Source organism: Oculina patagonica, chromosome 3 (assembly GCF_052425735.1).
Source record: "Oculina patagonica isolate OP01 chromosome 3, crgOcupat, whole genome shotgun sequence".
Classification (NCBI taxonomy): Eukaryota; Metazoa; Cnidaria; class Anthozoa; order Scleractinia; family Oculinidae; genus Oculina; species Oculina patagonica.
In genome coordinates this window covers 17,022,468-17,043,648 of record NC_135760.1, presented here as the reverse complement: position 1 = coordinate 17,043,648, position 21,181 = coordinate 17,022,468, and the positions used below count along the sequence as shown (strand labels likewise).

Here is a 21,181-nt window from a genome sequence, read left to right as displayed (position 1 = left end):
TAGACTGTTTACCGTAACACCGTCAATATTCTTCGATCATGTCACAAAAATGATTCTAACGAAATTTTAATCGGAATATCTTACAGGCTTTTCGTGTAAGCTGGACCTTGTAAAAATAAAAGTGCAATATAGGGAAATAGGGACAATTAAGAACTGGCCACGGCTTCTAATTGTTCACTTGGTAACCATGTCTAGCTTCTTAAAAAGACTTCTATGTCGTAACTTGTCTGCGGAAGTGTGTTATTGTGTTAAGTAAGATTGTAAAGGAGTATTATTCTTTTGCTAATTTCGTAGGTGGAGTAAATATTTTGGAGTAAAGCTGACTAAAATGACAGCGGAAATGAGATACAGGGTTAAACACAGTAACGCAATAGAATGAGTGCTGTTCTTTTTGGTCACTTGACCGAATCAGCTATTAGTGAGTGAATTATGAAACTAAGAGAAACTCAAAGTCCTCCCAAAAAGAAAATAAATCGCTTAAGCATTCTGAATTGGTAACTGTTATTCCAATAAAGAACAAGATGACTTACATAGAAACACTGTGACAGAGTCTTTTAAGACAAAAACCACAAAAAAAAAAAAAAAAAAAAAAAAAAAAAAAAATTTTTTTTAAAAAAAAAAATTTTTAAAAAATTAAAAAAAAAAAAAAAAAATAAAAAAAAAAAAAAAAAAAAAAAAAAAAAAAAAAAAAAAAAAAAAAAAGGAAAGGTGTCTTTAGAAAAACTGTTCCAAGACAACAGGTCGACCCACCTAAAAGGGGAAACACTTTTTGTCTATTAAAGATAAACCTCTACTCTATATATTTCCTTTTACTTTGACAGGTCCCCCACATCCTGACAAGTGTGGTATCTAATTCAAACTATTGTCAACTTCCCTTAAAAAACAGAATTTACTTTCTGATTAGTTAAATTGTGGGCGTTCAGGCTCAAATTAATATTGTATCCGCATCCAATTTCTTAACACTCGTTGACACCAAGAGCTTAATTAATTTATTTGTCTCACTATACAAAACAAAATTAAATTGTCTTATTTAATGCAACGTTGCTTCTAATGAACAACCACGCATTAAATGTAAAATTTTCTTTGCCTCGTGTGATACGTTCGCGCCAAAATGCTTCCACCGGTTGTTTTTGCAGGTAAAAAAAAAACTGTCAAGATTCCTTCAAGTACCCACGAGGTTTGACTGGTTTGATCAAAGATTGTTTCTTTATTTCTTGTACGTGCTACACTTCGGTTTAAAAATGAAAACGTGGGTGCTTGTGGTATTGCTCGTGTAAGACCTTACATAGTTGAGATCTACCGTTAAGTTGCGATAAAAAGCACTAAGTATAATTACGTTCTCTCCTAATGTGCTTTTTTCTAGAAAAAATAAACTAAAAAACCTAATGTTAACCATCTATCATCATTGAAGCACCGTGTTTTAGTTGAGATCATATTAACTGAAAGTCACATTTGAAGAATGGTAGGTTCCAATGACAATTTAGTTTTCTTGTCGACAAAGCTTCCGAAAGTTTAACGTTTTAATTACCACAACTCTTTCTCTACCGCAATGTTACCCGCTCATGGACATTTGGTGTGAAACAGTTTTATTGTTAGGTGTCATGTGACCATGTGCTAGTCAGTCAATGCAAGCGCTATCGCAGGGAAAAGAGCTATACAACAATAGAATTTGCTTCCCATTCACTTCAGTTCGTAAACGATGTTTCGCAAAAAATGTTGCAGTGTGCGACTATTTGGAGTAGAAGCATTACTCGCGAGTTTTTTCGTGTTAGCTCGACACTTGGAAAACTGTCCTACTATGGCGCTAATTTTACTCTGTATATTACAAACAAGTAACTGTTGGTTTTTTATTGGCAAACGGTTAGCCGATTCCACGCGTTTACTTCTACTGTTCTATTGCGTACATTATAGTCTTCAATCCAGTGCAGACATCTTAGTGCACACGAAACTACGACCGAAGAAAGAAAAGCTGAAAGATTGGAATATCCTCAACTATTCCGTAGATGCCGATAATCTAACTTGTTAAATCGACTATTGCATCTTTGCAGCACATTCCGACAGCGGCCAAAACGTTTACCCTAGCCTGATACAATAACCGGTATGCAATGCATACTAAGGCGAGGACATTCCAGTAAAGCAAGTCAGTATGTTAAAACTTCCAGACAAAGAACTGAGAATAGACCTTTCGGGCTTCGATTTTTTGTTGTCTTTTTCAGACTGTGACATCACTCTTGAGAATCACTCTTCAAATTCAGAAAAATTCTCTTGGCATTCAGATAGTTAAAAACAAGTTCTCTGGGGAGCATCATGTGATTTTGAAATGGGCAATTTACACTGACAAAGCCAAAAATGTCTATTGAGTGAAAATGCGAGTCCAAAAGATGTGTGATTTACAGCAAGGAGCCCAATTGTGTGACCACTTTTAAATAATTCACATTCTTTCGTGCAAGGAAAATTGTTAGTACATTAAAAGTGGTCACCCTTTTCGGCTCCTCACTGTAAGTCGAAAGTTGAGACACTGAGACATTTGCTATAAAAGGGGGGAAATGGGTTTGTCAGGTAAATAAAATTTTAAAATATAGTACTTTGTTTCCGGTGGTGTTTTTAGTTGTGCATTCCAAGGAAAGGTTAGTTTCTAACCAATGTTACTGTAATTAATAAAAGGCAAATTGTAAGCTGCTTTAATCACAAAATTGACACGATTTAATTCGTACAACTCTAATAAGATGTCTTTTATCACGACTTTTCACAATGGAAGGCAACATATTTTGTAACTTTACTAGACAGCGAGGAAACTTCCACAACTTTGCCAAGAATAAAATGTCTTGAAATAATGTATCTAGATTGCCTCTTGTTTAAATGTGGCTTAAAGTTGTCTGCACTCACTGTACAATCTGTAATGTAAATTTTGTGCAGTAAGTCCAAAAACTTAATATCATTTAGAGGTAAAACACGCAGTGCAAGGAAGTACAAGTTTCCAGGAAGTAAAGTTGATATAGCATCTTGATTTACTCTTGTTAAATTTAAATGGGGCTGAAAGTTGTTTGCACTTTCTGTACAATTTGTGATGCAAGTAAGTCCAACAGTACATGCGGAGTCTAGGAAGTAGAGTTGATACAGTGGTTTGCCAGTAATGAATTTGAATTGAAGGATCTTTCAGTAGCAAATCCAAAGATGTTTTACACAGTTTATTTTTTTTACTTAGGTGTTATTGCTACATGGTTTTCGCTGTGTTTTGTTTAAATATATCTGCCATTCATAGTGAGGATTGGGCTTTCTATATATTGCATAGAGGCAGAATAGAGGCCAATAACCAGTTCCAGTCAAAGCAGTTCCAATGCAATAGCCACATTCACACATTCACGCTGCTTCTTGACAAAGTGCAGATTAAACAGATTGAAGCAATTAGGACAAAACACAGCTGTCAGTGGATTCTTTGAAAACTGTATTTTGGATGTTTTCTGTTGTTTTTTAATTCTGTTCTGTAAACATAATAAAAGAAAAAATCAATTGTTAAAAATTTAATAATTGTTTTATACATATTTGTTTAGACACTAAGACTGATTAACTACAACAATTTATTGCAACATAAGTAGCTACTTAAATTTTTCTTTTTTCTGAAACACATCTTTCTACATGTACACTATGCTTCTTAAATCATTTACTAGTTATTATGGTCTACAAAAATGTATATACTCTTTTTTGGTTGCTATTAAACCACCTACCTTTAAGGTCACTTTAGTGTGTCTTGAGAACACCAGTTTGGACTCTTGATTTATTTAGATTTGTATAAATGTGATCAATTGTAGTTCTGTTATCAGTGGTAAAGCCTGAAATAAGTTTGTTTGTATCCATATTTTACAATCACTTATTTATATTTACTGCTGCTTTGCACACCATTATTAAAATCAATGTTGAAATCTGACCTAGTAGTATACGAAAACGTTCTGTTGACAGAAGGGATCGCGAATGAAGCTCTCTCAATGCTTAGTAATCTATAAATTCCAGCAAATTAAATTTAACAACATCTAGCAGATATTTAGCCTTTTAAAATCGTTATTTCGATTCCATAAATACTTTGTCCATTATGTTAGTCAATAAAGTACATGTACAAGCAAACTGATATAAATTTTTGATAGCTCACCTCAGCAGTTGTGGCAATACATTCTTCTGCACTTCTCCTCTTCAGTTAAAGCTCAGATTACAATATCGCCAGTAGTTCAGATCACAAATATATCAATCCTGATGTTTCATTAGCCGTGCTTATATTGCTTTCAATGCTTCCAGTTCAACTTCAGTCTTGAAAGGCAAAGGTCTGCCGAAACAACACTCGCCAGCTGACTCCCAGCTCGTAAACCACAATTTAGTTCGGTGTGTCGATAAGGTTTTTGTGTACTATGATATCTCAATATGTTTGTAAGTGAGCGTAAAAAAAATTTAAGCTACTAATCTTACTTCGAGTCAAGGCTTCTGGCTGTGAAAAAGTCTCGAATAACCAAGATGGCGGAGGAAAACAAATCTCAAGCCATATTCTTAGTTACCAATCCCCCTCGGTTCGAATCATCACATCGCCCGTTGTAAACCCAACCGATTTATCGCTCCATAACATAAGGCTCGAGACTAACGTCCTCGCCTAAAAACGATTCAAATCGTTCCATTTTACGACTAACTGCCCCTAGATCTGGGAGGATGCACAGAATATTTTACTACAAAAATCCAACGTTATTAGCATTTATTACTTGAAACAAATCTTCCTTACAAGTTTAAAAATAATCTCGCAACTCTTAAGCTCAAAAACTGGTCCCCCTGTACTGCTGATGTAGAGTCCAGCCTGGTAAGAGGACTGGACTTGCTCACGAGGACTGGAAAGTAGAAAGTTACAATAATTAGAGCTAAAGCCATTATGATACTGTGTATAAAATTCTCTTCTAATTAATGACTAAAACAATATCCTTAACTCAGAAGTAAAAACAGACATAAGAACAGTTACCAACAACGAATTCGACGTGCGACAGCACAACAATTTAGTGCTATATTGCATTCGCATTAAATTAGTTTTGGTTACATCTGTACGGATGAACATAATCAATCTTTGCTTATCCAGGAAAAAAGTAAGAAAACTGGAAGTCCGTAACGAGGGATTCATCGCACTAAAATCGTTGTAAACGTCCTCTAATTCGGTAAAAAATATTTACATGTCAAAAGTAAAAGCCTTTGACAAACTGAAAAAAAATAAAGTGAAAGATAATTTTACAACGGTTTGGAAAAATCTTTAAAACACTGAACTTCCATACTCGTGTAAATCTTTTCCGAATTCTCCCTTTTTTCTACTTAATTGGGGACGGACCATTGGAAAAGTGAAGGGGGGGGGGGGGGGGATTTTCAGCTTGCACGAATTTTTTTACGCCCATTGCTTGTGCGGGAATCCTTTTTTCGGGTGTAACCCTCTGCTCGAATTATTTTTAGATAATTTTTTTTAGACAAATAATTTTTTGAGACAAATGCCATGCATTGTTACTTTATACCATGTTTTTGACAAATGTTCTTTTTTTATTCCAAAAAATGTTGTTATTCATTGATGTAAGTTTCGGTATTGGGAGTGGCCTGGAGGAATTGGAGAAGTGGCGGCTGGAGAGAGCCCACCAATTTTTTTTTAATATTTATATTTGGGCCTTCTGAAATCGCTAGAAATACATCTTAAACTGCTCACGTCAAGAAATTTATCAATTTATACTGATAAATACCACTGGGGATTTTCTATGTGCAGATCAAAACTACATTACCCTTCCGCTTTCTACTCCGGCCTACCCCACCCCTCCCTACTTATTGAACAGACTCTTAAAGACCATTTGTTATCATTATATTTAAAAAACAATATTAAGAATGGCTAAAATCAATTGCCATTAGTGCTTAATTTCGTTTTGCATGATTTTTATCTTTGCCTTCCCCTTTGCAGGAATTCTTTTTCCTGGCATTTTCCTTTGCCTGATTTTTTCTGTTTTTTCCCCACCCTCCCCATCACTTTTCTAATGGTCGGACCCTTAACGATATCCACACAATGAAAAATGATATATTATAGAAAAAAATGGATAACAGCAGGAAAAAAGATCAGAGCAATTCTGTTGCTTCGTATCTTGCTGGAAATCTAACCTTTTTATGCAGTCTCTTCAATTCATATCCATACAATTTTGAGTTAGACTACTTAAAAACAGTTTCTTCATGTTTTTTTAACTAACTGGGTCTTTTGTAAGTACTTAATTAATATGTCGATTGTTTTACCATAGTAGAAACAAGGACATGTGTTGTGGCAAACAGGCACGGAATATGCATGTATAATAAAACTGAAGAAGTTACTTTCCTAACTTGCTGAAATTGAATATATTAACCCAAAGTTAAGGCTACATGAGCTCGAGCGTGAGTTGAGTTGCATAACGCAAAAATACATCAAGAAATAATCATTAAACTAAGCTAGCCTTAAATCATTTTATCCAAATGGTTAAAGTCGTAGAAAAATCAAGTACCTCCCGAGAAGGTCTGAGAAAGATCAATCTGCTATAATGATCTCCCCGAACCTGTGTACACGGCTTTAAAGTAACACAACAATGGCGTTAACAGCTGTCAGAACAATAAAGATAAAATCGGGTTTTGAAAACACTTAACGGTCACTTTTATACTTAGTTTTACTCTTGCAGGTTTCAATGTAGTGCCAGTCTTTTCCACTCTTACTGCTTACTGGGAAGCTTGTTGACATCGTCATACATTCCTTTGGAAGCTGAAACAGAAAAAAAACTAATAATAATCAATACTTATCATATTTAAAGAATGGTAAATTTCCCGTTTCTTTTCAAGGCTATATTTGAGGGAAAGGAACTAGTAAAATTGAGACCTTTAGAGAAGTCACAGGAAGGATGGGTCATATTACTAAAAAAACGAGCAATTATTGAGAAAACAAACAGATAACTTTATAATTAATCAGAAATCCTTTTTGCTCGTTTGAAATGTGTTTGTTTTAAATATCTTTGAATGTCTCGAAATTCACACAACTTTACATGCAATGGATGAGATGGGGTGGAGGACTGGAAATTATGGAAGGCAACAGACGTAATTTTGGTGAGTTGCTATTTGGCATAAAAGTGTAAGTTTTAATCTCCTCATTTAAGAAAAGAACATACAAGTATGGCTGGGATTGAAAATTAATAAGTAGCATAGTTGTTTGGAAAATATACGGTTTCTCTTGATTGTGAAATGAACTATTTTTTACATACTCATTTCTTCCGATGAAAGTCTAGAGTGACGTCATCTCCAATAAGTACAAAAGGGGCCCAGTATTTTACATCACTGTACTTGTCTGATTCTCTGAGATGTTTCATGGCCAGGTTCAGAGACTCACTTGCACTACTTCCTTCCACAAGGTGATGGTAGAAACTCCTCATAAACTCCAGCGTAGCTTCGTCATCAATTGCCCATAGTGACACCAGAACAGAACGAGCACCAGCACCCATAAAGGCACGTGCAATACCGACCACACCTTCAGCCTTGATCTCTCCTCGACCGCTGTGACAGCAACTAAGGACAACCAGTCTCGCTTGCACTTTAACACTCAGAACATCTGACATGTTCAAAATGTAATCTTCTTCCTTCGTTGGGATTCGAGATGCTTGCTGTGAGTCCGGTGTTAGAGCAATTTCACCAGTTTCCATGCGACCATGTGCTGCAATATGAACTAAAGCAACTGAACTGAGTCCTTTTAACACTTCGCGTTTCGTTGCTTTCTTTCCAATCAGAGGCGCCACGTTGAGAATCTTTCCGATCATTTCTACCTCCTTTCTTGCGAACGGAAGAGAATCCAGAAATTTTTCACCCTTGCTGTTGGTAACTTCTTCTACCCATGGATCGCCCACAAGTAATGCACCACTCCTACTATGGTAGTCCTCTGGGCAGTCGGCAATCAGCTTCAAGCTTGTCAACGAAGGAATCAACCGGATTCTAAACAACTCACACAGGTATTTAGAATCCGCATCCATCAATGCAGCATAAGGAGCTAGCCACAGTGGTCCATGTGGGACAATGATTAGCTCATCACCTTGAACCAGATCGGCAATCGGCTGAAACAAGATATTGTACAAGGTGCTCAAAGAAATCTCTTGTAGGTCGAAGGGTTGAGAGTTTTCCCTGTCGGAATTGTCATCCGCTTTGTGACGATTTTCTCTTAATGCATCCAAAGAACGATTTTCGCATCTTACCTCAGCGCAAAAGCGAATTTTTCTAAATGCATTTTTTATCAACGACTGAAAAAAGGCGGTGGCATCATTTAATACAGAATGGGTCTCGCCAATTTCTTTCGCTCTTACACGAACAGGTCCTTCTTTTGAAAGAACCCAGAGATGAATCTTAGCACTGTCAAATGCCTGAAAAACTGTACTTGATGGAATAGAGCGTTTCAGTTGAAGATATTGCTCTTCGTCTTCTTCCTGTGACACGGACTGGCTTTCTCTAATGCCAAATTGGAATAACATAAGATCAGTAAGACCTTGGGCTCGTCCTTTCTCAGCAGCAAGCAAAGCTTCAACCATATTGCCTTGCTTTAGCAGTACTCTCCATAAACCAGTGTATGCATAGTCAACTTCATTTCTATAGCCAATTTTCCACTCATCATTACTTTGAAGAAGGCTTCTCACATGGTTGAATAATCTTACGCTACGGTCGTAATATTCTAAGGCTTTGGATAAGAAACCTTGTGATTCGAAGCTGAAACCTAGATTACCATAGGCACTTCCTTCACCGGCCTTGTCTCCTACTTCTTTGGCGATTTTAAGATGCAATTCGTAGTAGTCTATGGCTTTTCTGAAATCACCGAAATTACTAAAAGCAATTCCAAGATTGCCATAAGCCTTTGCTTCGCCGGCCTTGTCTCCTACTTCTTTGGCGATTTTAAGATGCAATTCGTAGTAGTCTATGGCTTTTCTGAAATCACCGAGACTTAGAAGAGCATTTCCAAGATTGCCATAGGTATTGCCTTCGCCAGCCTTGTCTCCTACTTGTTTGGCGATTTTAAGATGCAATTCGTAGTAGTCTATGGCTTTTCTGAAATCACCGAGACTTAGAAGAGCATTTCCAAGATTGCCATAGGTATTGCCTTCGCCAGCCTTGTCTCCTACTTGTTTGGCAATTTTAAGACGCAATTCGTAGTAGTCTATGGCTTTTCTGAAATCACCGAGACTTAGAAAAGCATTTCCAAGATTACCATAGGCACGTCCTTCGCCGGCCTTGTCTCCTACTTCTTTGGCGATTTTAAGATGCAATTCGTAGTAGTCTATGGCTTTTCTGAAATCACCGAGATTACTAAAAGCATTTCCAAGATTGCCATAGACACCTCCTTCGCCGGCCTTGTCTCCTACTTCTTTGGCGATTTTAAGATGCAATTCGTAGTAGTCTATGGCTTTTCTGAAATCACCGAGACTTAGAAGAGCATTTCCAAGATTGCCATAGGTTTTGCCTTCGCCAGCCTTGTCTCCTACTTGTTTGGCGATTTTAAGATCCAATTCGTAGTAGTCTATGGCTTTTCTGAAATCACTGAGATTACTAAAAGCATTTCCAAGATTACCATAGGCACGTCCTTCGCCGGCCTTGTCTCCTACTTCTTTGGCGATTTTAAGATCCAATTCGTAGTAGTCTATGGCTTTTCTGAAATCACCGAGATTACGAAAAGCAATTCCAAGATTGCCATAGACACCTCCTTCGCCGGCCTTGTCTCCTACTTCTTTGGCGATTTTAAGATGCAATTCGTAGTAGTCTATGGCTTTTCTGAAATCACCGAGACTTAGAAGAGCATTTCCAAGATTGCCATAGACACGTCCTTCGCCAGCCTTGTCTCCTACTTGTTTGGCGATTTTAAGATCCAATTCGTAGTAGTCTATGGCTTTTCTGAAATCACCGAGACTTAGAAAAGCATTTCCAAGATTACCATAGGCACGTCCTTCGCCGGCCTTGTCTCCTACTTCTTTGGCGATTTTAAGATGCAATTCGTAGTAGTCTATGGCTTTTCTGAAATCACCGAGATTACTAAAAGCATTTCCAAGATTGCCATAGACACGTCCTTCGCCGGCCTTGTCTCCTACTTCTTTGGCGATTTTAAGATTCAATTCGTAGTAGTCTATGGCTTTTATGAAATCACCGAGACTTAGAAGAGCATTTCCAAGATTGCCATAGGTATTGCCTTCGCCAGCCTTGTCTCCTACTTGTTTGGCGATTTTAAGATGCAATTCGTAGTAGTCTATGGCTTTTCTGAAATCACCGAGATTACTAAAAGCAATTCCAAGATTACCATAGGTACGTCCTTCGCCGGCCTTGTCTCCTACTTCTTTGGCGATTTTAAGATCCAATTCGTAGTAGTCTATGGCTTTTCTGAAATCACCGAGATTACTAAAAGCAATTCCAAGATTACCATAGGTACGTCCTTCGCCGGCCTTGTCTCCTACTTCTTTGGCGATTTTAAGATGCAATTCGTAGTAGTCTATGGCTTTTCTGAAATCACCGAGACTTAGAAAAGCATTTCCAAGATTGCCATAGGCACTTCCTTCGCCGGCCTTGTCTCCTACTTCTTTGGCGATTTTAAGATCCAATTCGTAGTAGTCTATGGCTTTTCTGAAATCACCGAAACTTAGAAAAGCCTTTCCAAGATTGCCACACAAAAGTGCTTCTTCCGCTTTGTCAACCAATCTTTTGGTATTGGGACTTTTCAAATCACCGATCTGAAAGAAAGAAATATTTGTTAACAAAGAAAACTGCGAGAACTTAACTTAGGTAATGTGGTGTGCCCCCGTGCAGCCTAAAGGGCCACGCCTCGACACTGATTTATTTTTCATATTTCAAAAATTGTAGTTTAGTGTTTCGCACAGTCTAGTTTCGCATAGTTTCGTATAGTTATACGAACTATTGTTACGTCCGTCGTTGATTTATTCTGAATTAGAGATAAGTGTCTCAGTTCTGTTTTGTTTCGTTTTGCTGTACCTTCAGGAACTTATACTAGAATTGTTCATCACTGTTTTTCAGTGATTTGACGAACACTCTAACTGTAAGCCGTCGACTGCTGGACGCAAATTGAACTTGTACAAATCCCCGATAAATAAACAGTCAAAACAATTGACAACCTTTCTATTTATTTATATTAAAGGTCTGCTTCGCTTTTCCTGTTTACTCTTTTCTTATTGTGATGCATTAACCTGGTAGATTAACAGATGTTGGAAATCACATTTATTATATTTGCTTCAAGACAGCTCCAAAATAGCACAAGAAAGTTCAAGTTTTGTTTGCTGTCGATTTGCGTATCCCGTGAGACGTAGGTAGTATGCACGCTGGTATGAAAACAAATCAGGAATCTCTATTGTGCTTTCTCATTGGCATTTAACGATTCTCATTAGCATGTAAGAATCGAGGTTTGTGAAATCGCTCTTTTGTCTCGAACTTTGGCAACCAGTGCGCTCTGCGGAATCGATCAGATATGTCCAGGATTAAACGCTAATGAGATGCACGTTCCTAACGGCAGGCATCACAAAGTGTCCTCATTAATAAAAGTTCACCAAAACACACTAAAATCTGTCAAATATGAAGTAATATTGAGATGTCAAATAACACAGTCAAACGTGAGTACTTATTTAACGATACTTGCGTTCAATCCTGAACATAAGTGGAATCGGTCTGCGGTCGTCTTCAAAAACACCAATTATGACATCACAAACTCGTTCCATCCCTTCCATTTCAGTGCGCGGTAATTCAAGAAACGTTGTGAAGCTTTCGAATATTTTTTTTGCTGTAATTCGCGCTTTAAGGCTCGGAAAGCTATTTTACTAAATAATAATTTATTTTACAAAAAAATGGTTAGTTTTAGTGTTTGGTTGGTAAAATGGCATTTTGAAATTTCGGTTCATTTGACCTTTAATTAGCCATATTCTAAAAATTGCACCAATTAAGGTGTCTCGATGCAGTTTTTCCTGGACTATCCCTAACATTTTCAAATGGTCGTTCAGCAGTCCTCCCAGACTCAGGCAATCGATATTTCCATGAGAACGATAAACAATAATTGGTATGCAATGCATACTAAGGCGAGGACTTTCCCGTAAAGCAAGTCAGTATGTTAAAAATTACAGACAAAGAACTGAGAATAGACCTTTGGGGCTTCGTTTGGTTGTCCCATTTCAGACTATGTGACTCTTGAGAATCACTTCTTTCAAATTCAAACAAATTCTCTCGGTGTTCAGATAGTTTAAAGCAAGTTCACTGGGGACATCATATGATTTGAAATGGACAATTTACACTGGCAAAGCCAAAAGTGTCTATTGTAGCTACCATTGCGTGCATGTTGTGCGGACCTATATTACGTCACGAATTTGCATCACGTGACCAACCATGTGCGTTGTTCTCGCTTGGATTCGCCATGTTGTTTTTATTTCTTTACCTTGTTGAACATTTTGGACCTAACGAAACAGTCGGTAAGAGTCATATTATTTGCAAAATGTACCTACATGTACTTCGATTCGTTTCCTATGTTTACTAGTTCATATTTGTATTTGTAGAGAACCTGAACTATAGTTGGTATGCCTGAACTGAACCTGGATTGTTAGAGTGTAATCTTGAAACCTGGATCGTATCATGTATTAAAAGTTCTGAGTTTTTGACGTTAAATTTGACTTTGAATCACTACATAGCACTTGGGCTGTGTAACAGTTTTCGACTACTTCGCCTTGGAAATTATTGGAATTGGAAATTTGGTGGATTGTGTGGAATGCGAACGGCGAAACGATTTGTTGTGTTTACGGAATATGTCAGACGAACAACCTGAATCGCCACTGGAAGCGAATGGATTCTTCGACACCGCAGCTAATGGTACGAGCGACCAAAATGGAATGGAAGAAAGGAGAAGCACAAGGGATAGACAAGCTAGTGTTATGCAAGACAGGGAAGGCGTCTTAAACGAAAAGAAACTCGCTCTTCAAAAATCACGCGCCGCCCATATTGGAAATTTGACGAAGGTTTATAATGAAATTGTTCACCTTACCGAAAGCGATGCAAGTCGTGAAGATGTGTCGAAGGAATATGCGAGATTTGATGAATCTTGGCGTAAATTCGTGGACGCTCACGAAAGTTATCTGAAATTATTGGATCCTTTTATGGACACCCTTGTTTTGGAACAGACACAGAAGACATACGATGAACAGCTACAACGAAAGCTCAATCTCGACTTCACCGTACGATTATGGTACAAGGACAGAGAACCCGAACGAGGAGATAACTATAGTGAGTTTTCTCGCGGAACGCAAAGGAGCAGACGAAGTGGGGTTTCCACGTCGAGTTCAAGATTGTCTACAGTGTCTAGAAAAAGGGAGAAATTGGCCCTGGCGCAATTGAATCTACGACAGTTAGGGATTAGACAGCAGTTTGAACAGGAAATGCAAGCAATTCGAAGGAAGAAGGAGCTAATAGAAGCAGAAATGGAGACTGAAAGGGCGGCAGTCTCTCTTCAGATTTATGAAGAGGAAAGCATGGAACAATCACGCGAGAAATCCTTCCTGGGTTATTTAGAGCCTTCACAAAGGAGTAAAATTCCAGATAGCTCAAAGGTCAGTGTGAATGATCATTTAGACAATACAACCATAGTTACTTCAACCCTGTCGAATCAGAGAGCAGCCTTACCCCGTAGGACTGAACAGGTTGATTTAATTTGTCCTGGATCTGTGGAGCCAACTGATTCTATTCCGGCGTTGACTACTTTGGCTGGAAATGTGTCGACCGCGCCGGCACCCATTATACGAAACCCACAGTGTACACCTCCCAACCTTGTGACAAGTAGGAGTTCCTTGCCAAAAATTGAACCCAGGCAGACATCAGTTGGACAACGTGTTAGTGAAACTTGGTCCTCTTCTTGGCAGATGCCTCGACCCTATGTGCCGCCAGTCGTGAAAGTAGAACCAGCAAATGAGCAGTTCGATAGTGGTTAAGAGATGGTAAAGGCTTTGAGACAGGTAGTTTCCTCACCTAAGGTTGAGTATCATCGGTTTGATGGTGATCCATTGAAGTACGTCACCTTTATGCACAATTTTGAAACCTATTTGGAAAGGGATAATCCGGATGAGTCCAGGAGATTACAACTTCTCATACAACACTGCACAGGAAAGGCAAAGGAAGCTATCGAAAGTTGTTCAAATCTGCGTAACGATGGTTACCGAGTAGCAAAACAAACCTTACGGGAGAACTTTGGAAAACCGCATGTGATTGCGGAGGCTCATGTTAAGAAGTTGTTGAATCTGCCTTGTATGAAGAGTGTGGATGGACCTTCGTTGTTGGAGCTCAGCAGACATTTGGACACCGCAGATCGAACTTTGAGCGGCATAGGTGCTGAATTTGTGTCTGATCTTAATCACATGAACACTTTGCGAGAGCTCGCAAAGAAGTTGCCAATGTTTCTAAGAGGGAGATGGACCGAGTGTGCTGGGAGGATTATTGCAGCCGACCGCAGACCTAAGTTTCAAGACTTTGTAGCATTTGTCAAGGAAAGAGCTAAATTGGTGGACAACGAGTTTGGCCGAGATATGGTTACTGGAACTTTGAAGGAGACACCTCCTAAAAGAAACAAAATGAATCAAAGTGGAAACTTCCCAAGCCTGTCAGCATTTGCCACTGGAACTGGACCAACTCGCGATGGTCAAAACGAGAATGCTAGAGGATCGAAATTTGTGGATGCCCCCGCGCCTTGTCAAGTTTGCACAAAGCAGCATGACGTTTGGAAGTGTGGTAAATTCAAAGGCCTCACCTATGAAGAGAAGTGGAAAATTGTGCAAAGTGGTGGACTGTGTAATAAGTGTCTAGTTAAGGGACATATTGCCAAGGAGTGCCCGAAAGTAAATTTCAAGTGTCAAAGGCCTGGTTGTGGAGGTAGTCACCATACCCTGATGCATCGCCCCGCTGCTGGAATTCGAAGAGACCTTAACAGTATGAACAGAAACACTGCTAGTCAAAACAGTAACTTTGCAACCGCTGCTATTGCAGAGCAACATTTGCAACCAAGTCAAGGGACTGCTAGGTCAGGTGACGTTACTGGGGCCGGTGATGGAAATGGAATTGCTGTGGCAGCTACTGGGGCTGGAGAAACAAGAGTGTGTCTGGGAATTATCCCTGTTAAGGTTCGAGGGAAGGGCAACGAGATTATTCAGACATATGCCCTTCTTGATAATGGATCAGAGGTGACATTGTGTCATGAACGATTAGCTAACAAACTTGAGCTGGAAGGAGAAAGGCTTAACTTTACGCTGACTGGAATGACTGGTTCAACTCAGATGGAGAGTCGTGTGGTAGACTTGACTGTAATGTCTATGGATGAGTCAGTTGTGGTGGAGTTACCGAGTGTAAAGACAGTCGCACAGATGCCTATCTCTCCAAGTTGTATTCCAAAGAAAGAAGATCTTGCTTGCTGGCCTCACCTACGAGGCATTGACATTCCCGAAGTTGGAAATAGAGAAGTTTTGTTGTTGATTGGTCTTAAAGAAAAGCCTAGTCTCTTCCTCCCATTAGAGTTTAAAGCTGGTGCAATCGACGAGCCAATAGCTATCCGTTACAGCCTGGGGTGGACAGTGATAGGTCCGATGGGTGAACGCAAAGAAGATGAACATTGTTCGGTGAACTTTGTCCGAGTTACATCTGCGGATGACATGGATTTGGGCGGATGTTGTTTGCATGAGAATCCTTCGACTAAGGCAATTGACAAAACTGGGGTGAAATTCGAAACTGCAATGTGGTCAGAGAGTGTTCGCAATTTTGAGCACAGGGAACCCATCGAGAGGCTAGAGCAGCGATCTGTTGTAAATCTCCCTCCGTTAAAGGAAGAAAAGGAAGAATTAATTGACTGTGACATTGACAATGATACCCTGCACCAGCAACTTGAACGGCTTTGGAAGACAGATTTTGGAGACTCTGTGATTGGGACAACAGTCTCACCATCAGTTGAAGACAAGTTAGCCTTGAACAAAATGGAGGAATCCCTACAAAGAGTTGGAGAGCATTTCCAAGTTGCATTGCCATGGCGACAAGGATGCCCAGAACTACCAAACAATAGACCTGTGGCGGAACAGAGGTTACAACTTCTAAAGAAGCGACTCCTTAAGGATGAAGATCTACTCCTGAAGTACCGTACCACAATGCAAGAGTACATAATGAAAGGTCATGCCCAGAAAGTTCCAACAGAAGAGCTGAATTTGAAAGAGAAACCAGTCTGGTTCCTGCCACATCACCCTGTGACACACCCGTTGAAGCCAGGGAAGGTTAGAGTTGTATTTGACTGTGGTGCGAAATATCGTGGAACCTCCTTGAATCAGCAATTATTGCAAGGCCCTGATTTGACAAATCCGCTTGTTGGAGTGTTGATTAGATTTCGGCAAGAGCCAATAGCTATTGCAGCCGATATAGAAGCTATGTTCCACCAAGTCTATGTTGACCCCGAAGATAACAATGTGTTGAGGTTTCTTTGGTGGCCTGATGGGGACCTGGAGAAAGAACCAGAAGAATACCGCATGGTGAAACACCTGTTTGGTGCCAACTTCTGCCTACAGAAGACAGCGTCGACATGCCTGGAAGAGTTTGACCCTGAAACAATTCAGACTGTGATGAGAAACATGTACGTTGACGACCTGATGAAATCTGTTTCTTCTCCTGAAACCGCAATAAAGTTGTCAACACAGTTACGAGAGCTACTGAAGAAAGGAGGGTTTAGGTTAACCAAGTGGCTTAGCAATGACAGAGATGTACTGGTTGAGATTCCTGAGTGTGAGAGAGCAAGTTCTGTAGTTAACCTAGACATAGAAGACTTGCCAACTGCATGTGCCCTTGGATTGAAGTGGAATATAGAAGCTGACAAGTTTGTCTGGGATGTGTCAACCAAAGTTCAGACTCTGGCCAAGGTAAAGCCAATGACGAGACGTGGTATCCTTTCACTTGTGAGTTCGTTGTTTGACCCGTTAGGATTCATTGCCCCTTATGTTATGAAAGGAAAACTTTTACTACAAGACCTCTGCCGGAGGAAGTTGAGCTGGGATACTGAGATAGAAGAACAAGACAAAGTTCAGTGGTCTCATTGGCTGGAGGATCTTTTGAAGTTGGAAGAAGTCCAAGTTGACCGATGCTTCAAACCAAAGCATTTTGGCGAAATCAAGAATGTTCAGCTGCACATTTTCTCAGATGGATCGCGTGTGGGGTACGGAGCAGTAGCCTATTTACGCCTTGTTGATGTCTTTGACCAAATCCATTGCAGCTTTGTTATGGGGAAAGCCCGATTGGCTCCCATTCACGAAATAACGATACCGAGATTAGAGTTAACTGCCGCGGTTATTTCTGTTAAGTTAAGTGGAATAATCAGAGAAGAGTTGGAAATTGAAGTGGATCGAGTGAATTATTGGACTGACTCTACTACAGTGCTGAAATGCCTTAACAATGACTCTAAACGGTTCCACACCTTCGAGTCAAATCGCCTCACGGCCATTCGCAGTGGATCATCCGTTTCAGACTGGAGATATGTCAACCGAGACGACAATCCAGCAGATGATGCATCAAAAGGGTTAAGGCTTGATGACATGACAAGGAATAGTCGGTGGTTGAATGGCCCTGCATTCCTCTGGAAAGAAGAAAACTGCTGGCCTTCAGTGATTGAAGTACCTGAGCTAAAGGACAGTGATGCTGAAGTAAGAAAGGAAAGTCGAATTTATGCTACTAGTGTAGCACAAGATCCATTTGACAGCTTGATACATCACTACTCTTCCTGGTGGAAACTGAAGAGAGCATTCGCTTGGCTGTTACGCTACAAGCAGTTTATACGAAGCAAAGTTTGTAAGAAGAAAGATGCTACCCTTAATGATGGCTGTCCTTCTGGCAAACCAGAAGTAAGAATTGGAAACCTAACAGTCGTTGAGCTTCAGAAGGCTGAAGAAGAAGTAATTCGACGGGTGCAGAAGTCGGCATTCCCAAATGTGTATAAGGCACTCGTCAACATGTCGTCTGGTTCAAGTGAACGACAGATCAAGAGGGTCATAAAGAAAGAGGGATCCTCGATTTTCAAGTTGAATCCGAAGTTGAGAAATGGGTTGTTGTCAGTTGGTGGAAGACTGGAGTGTGCTCCAATAGATGAAGATTTGAAGCATCCATTTATCCTTCCCAGTCACCACCATGTCACAGAACTGATTATCCAGTATCATCACATTAAGGTTGGCCACCTCGGTCAAGAATCCGTTCTGACGTCCCTGAGGGAAAGGTTCTGGGTTGTAAAGGGACGTTCTGCAGTGCGTCGTGTGTTAAAGAAGTGTCTTGATTGCCAGAGAAGGAAAGCGCCCACTGGAGAGCAGTTTATGGCCAAGTTGCCCGAAGACAGAATTACTCCACATGAACCTCCCTTCACATATGTTGGTGTGGACTATTTTGGGCCTATAGAGGTGAAGCAAGGAAGAAGTCGAGTTAAACGTTGGGGTTGCCTATTCACATGCTTAACTGTCCGTGCTATACACTTGGAAGTTGCACATAGCCTGAATACAGATTCCATGATCAATGCACTGAGGAGATTCATTAACCTCCGAGGATACCCGAAAGAGATTCGCAGTGACTGTGGCACAAATTTTACCAAAGCAGATAAGGAGCTTAAGGATGCTGTTAACGAGTGGAATCAGCAAACAATCAGTGGGTTTTGTGCGCAAAGAGGTATCGAATGGATCTTTAACCCTCCTGCAGCAAGTCACATGGGGGGATCATGGGAGAGAATGATAAGGTCTGTACGCCAAATCCTGAAGGCTCTTTTGAAAGAACAGGTGGTATGCGATGAAGTGTTGTCGACTGTTCTAACAGAAGCAACTAACATTCTAAACAGTAGGCCGTTAACACGAAATAGTGATGACCCAATGGATGAAGAACCCCTTACACCAAATCATCTGTTGCAGCTGCGACCATGTGCCAGTTTGCCCCCTGGAATCTTTGAGAAGGAGGATTTGCATTGTAGACGACAGTGGAGACAAGCGCAGTACTTAGCAAGTGTATTCTGGAAACGGTGGATTAAGGAATATCTTCCTACCCTCCAAGAACGAAAGAAGTGGAATGAACCGAGAGAGAACCTTAAGGTTGGTGAACTCGTTCTTCTGGCAGATGAGAATTACCCAAGAGGTCAGTGGCCATTAGCCCGAGTTGTGGAAGTGTTTGAGAGTGAAGATGGATATGTGCGTTCTGCAAAGGTGCTAACAAGTTGCACTGTTGTGACTCGTGCAAAGCGTCGACGAGAAAGAGAAATCAAAGTGACGAGAACTGCTCTTACCCGACCAATCACCAAGTTGTGTCGCCTTGAAATGTCAAGTCCTTAAGCAATTTGTACTGTCAGGAACATTTCCTTCAAGTATGATGCATTTGACATGTATGCTGGACATTGTAAAGTTGCGGTTAATATGGATCAAACTTTGTATACTCATCCTGTCAATCACGAGTGGACAACAACGAGTGGACACCACTTAAAGACATTTAAAGTTGTGTTTTATTGACGAACAAAGAACTGTGTATTTACCTAAAATAAGGATGTTTAAGTTCGCAACGTTAGCTGATAAGTATGGTGTAAATGAAACTATTTCTAGAATGTTCATTTAGGGGCCGGTGTAGCTACCATTGCGTGCATGTTGTGCGGACCTATATTACGTCACGAATTTGCATCACGTGACCAACCATGTGCGTTGTTCTCGCTTGGATTCGCCATGTTGTTTTTATTTCTTTACCTTGTTGAACATTTTGGACCTAACGAAACAGTCGGTAAGAGTCATATTATTTGCAAAATGTACCTACATGTACTTCGATTCGTTTCCTATGTTTACTAGTTCATATTTGTATTTGTAGAGAACCTGAACTATAGTTGGTATGCCTGAACTGAACCTGGATTGTTAGAGTGTAATCTTGAAACCTGGATCGTATCATGTATTAAAAGTTCTGAGTTTTTGACGTTAAATTTGACTTTGAATCACTACATAGCACTTGGGCTGTGTAACAGTCTATTGAGTGAGAATGTGAGTCCAAAAGTAATTAAACGCCGAAATTGATATCGTCGATTAAAGTGTGATTTACAGCAAGGAGCCAAAATGTTGGAACAATTTTTTATAAATTTACATTCTTTCATGCAGTCGTTTTCCAATCAGAAGCTAAGAAGGGATTCTGATTGGATAAAATCTGCAAGGAAGAAAGTGAATACATTAAAGGTGGTCACCTTTTGGGCTCCTCGCTGTAAGTCGAAAGTTGAGACACTGAGTCATTTGCTACAAAGGGGGAAAATGGGTTCGTCAGGTTAATAAAATTTAAAAATACAGTACGTTGTTTTCCGGAGGTGTTTTTAGTTGTGCATTCTAAGGTAAGGTTAGTTTCTAACCAATGTTAATTAATAAAAGGCAACTAATAAGCTGCTTTGATCACCAAATTGGCATTTAATTTGTACAGTTCTAATAAGATGTCTTTTATCACTACTTTTGCAATTGAATGCAACATATTTTGTAACTGTACTAGACAGCAAGGAAACTTCCTCAACTTTGGCAGAAAAATAATGTCTTGAAATAATGTATCTAGATTGCCTCTTGTTTAAATGTAGCTGATAGTTGTCTGTACTCACTAAACAATCTGTAACGTAAGCTTTGTCCAGTAAGTCCAAAAACTTAATATTATTTAGAGGTAAAACACGGAGGGAAGTACCAGGAAGTAAAGTTGATTTAGTATCTTGATTTACTATTGTTAAATTTAAATGAGCTGATAGTTGTTTGCACTATCTGTACAATTTGTGATGCAAGTAAGTTCAATAAGTCCAAACATCTTGATACAGTACAAGTGGAGTCTTGGAAGTAGAGTTGACACAGTGGTTTGCCAGTGATGAATTTGAATTGAAGGGTCTTCCAGTAGTAAATCCAGAGATCTTTTTCACTGTTTTTTATCTTAGGTGTTATTGCTACATGGTTTTTGCTGGGTTTTGATTAAATATATCTGCCATTCATAGTGAGGATTGGGCTTTTTACTATGTACATATTGCATAGAGGCGGAATAAAGGCCAATAACTAGCTCCAGTGTTACCAGTTCCAATGCAATAGCCACATTTACACATTCATGGTGCTTCTTGATAATTATCAAAATGTCACGAAAT

At 39.6% G+C, this 21,181-nt stretch overlaps 2 protein-coding genes and 2 long non-coding RNA genes across 4 annotated transcripts in view; 1 reads left to right on the top strand and 3 right to left on the bottom strand.

Annotated features, from left to right (window-relative positions):
• Positions 1 to 2,660: 2,660 nt before the first annotated feature.
• Positions 2,661 to 4,629, bottom strand: LOC144646990 (uncharacterized). Its single transcript, XR_013569502.1, has 2 exons — positions 4,145 to 4,629; positions 2,661 to 3,482 (listed from the first exon to the last, which is right to left on the bottom strand). It is a non-coding gene; the product is annotated as an uncharacterized LOC144646990 (long non-coding RNA).
• An 86-nt stretch (positions 4,630 to 4,715) lies between these two features.
• The window catches only part of LOC144646989 (uncharacterized), a 39,816-nt gene continuing 23,350 nt past the window's right edge, over positions 4,716 to 21,181 (bottom strand). Inside the window, exon 2 of the long non-coding RNA XR_013569501.1 lies at positions 4,716 to 5,172. This is a non-coding gene — a long non-coding RNA (uncharacterized LOC144646989). The remainder of the gene's footprint in view (positions 5,173 to 21,181) is intronic.
• The window catches only part of LOC144646972 (uncharacterized), a 30,401-nt gene continuing 13,935 nt past the window's right edge, over positions 4,716 to 21,181 (bottom strand). Inside the window, exons 11-12 of the mRNA XM_078506694.1 lie at positions 7,266 to 10,751; positions 4,716 to 6,772 (exon numbers count right to left, since the gene is read on the bottom strand). Coding sequence (XP_078362820.1) covers positions 7,266 to 10,751 — 3,486 coding nt within the window. The 3' untranslated portion in view covers positions 4,716 to 6,772. The remainder of the gene's footprint in view (positions 6,773 to 7,265; positions 10,752 to 21,181) is intronic.
• Positions 13,998 to 19,379, top strand: LOC144645863 (uncharacterized). The gene has a single exon (XM_078505395.1). The coding sequence runs from the start codon at positions 13,998 to 14,000 to the stop codon at positions 19,377 to 19,379; it is 5,382 nt and encodes a 1,793-aa protein (XP_078361521.1).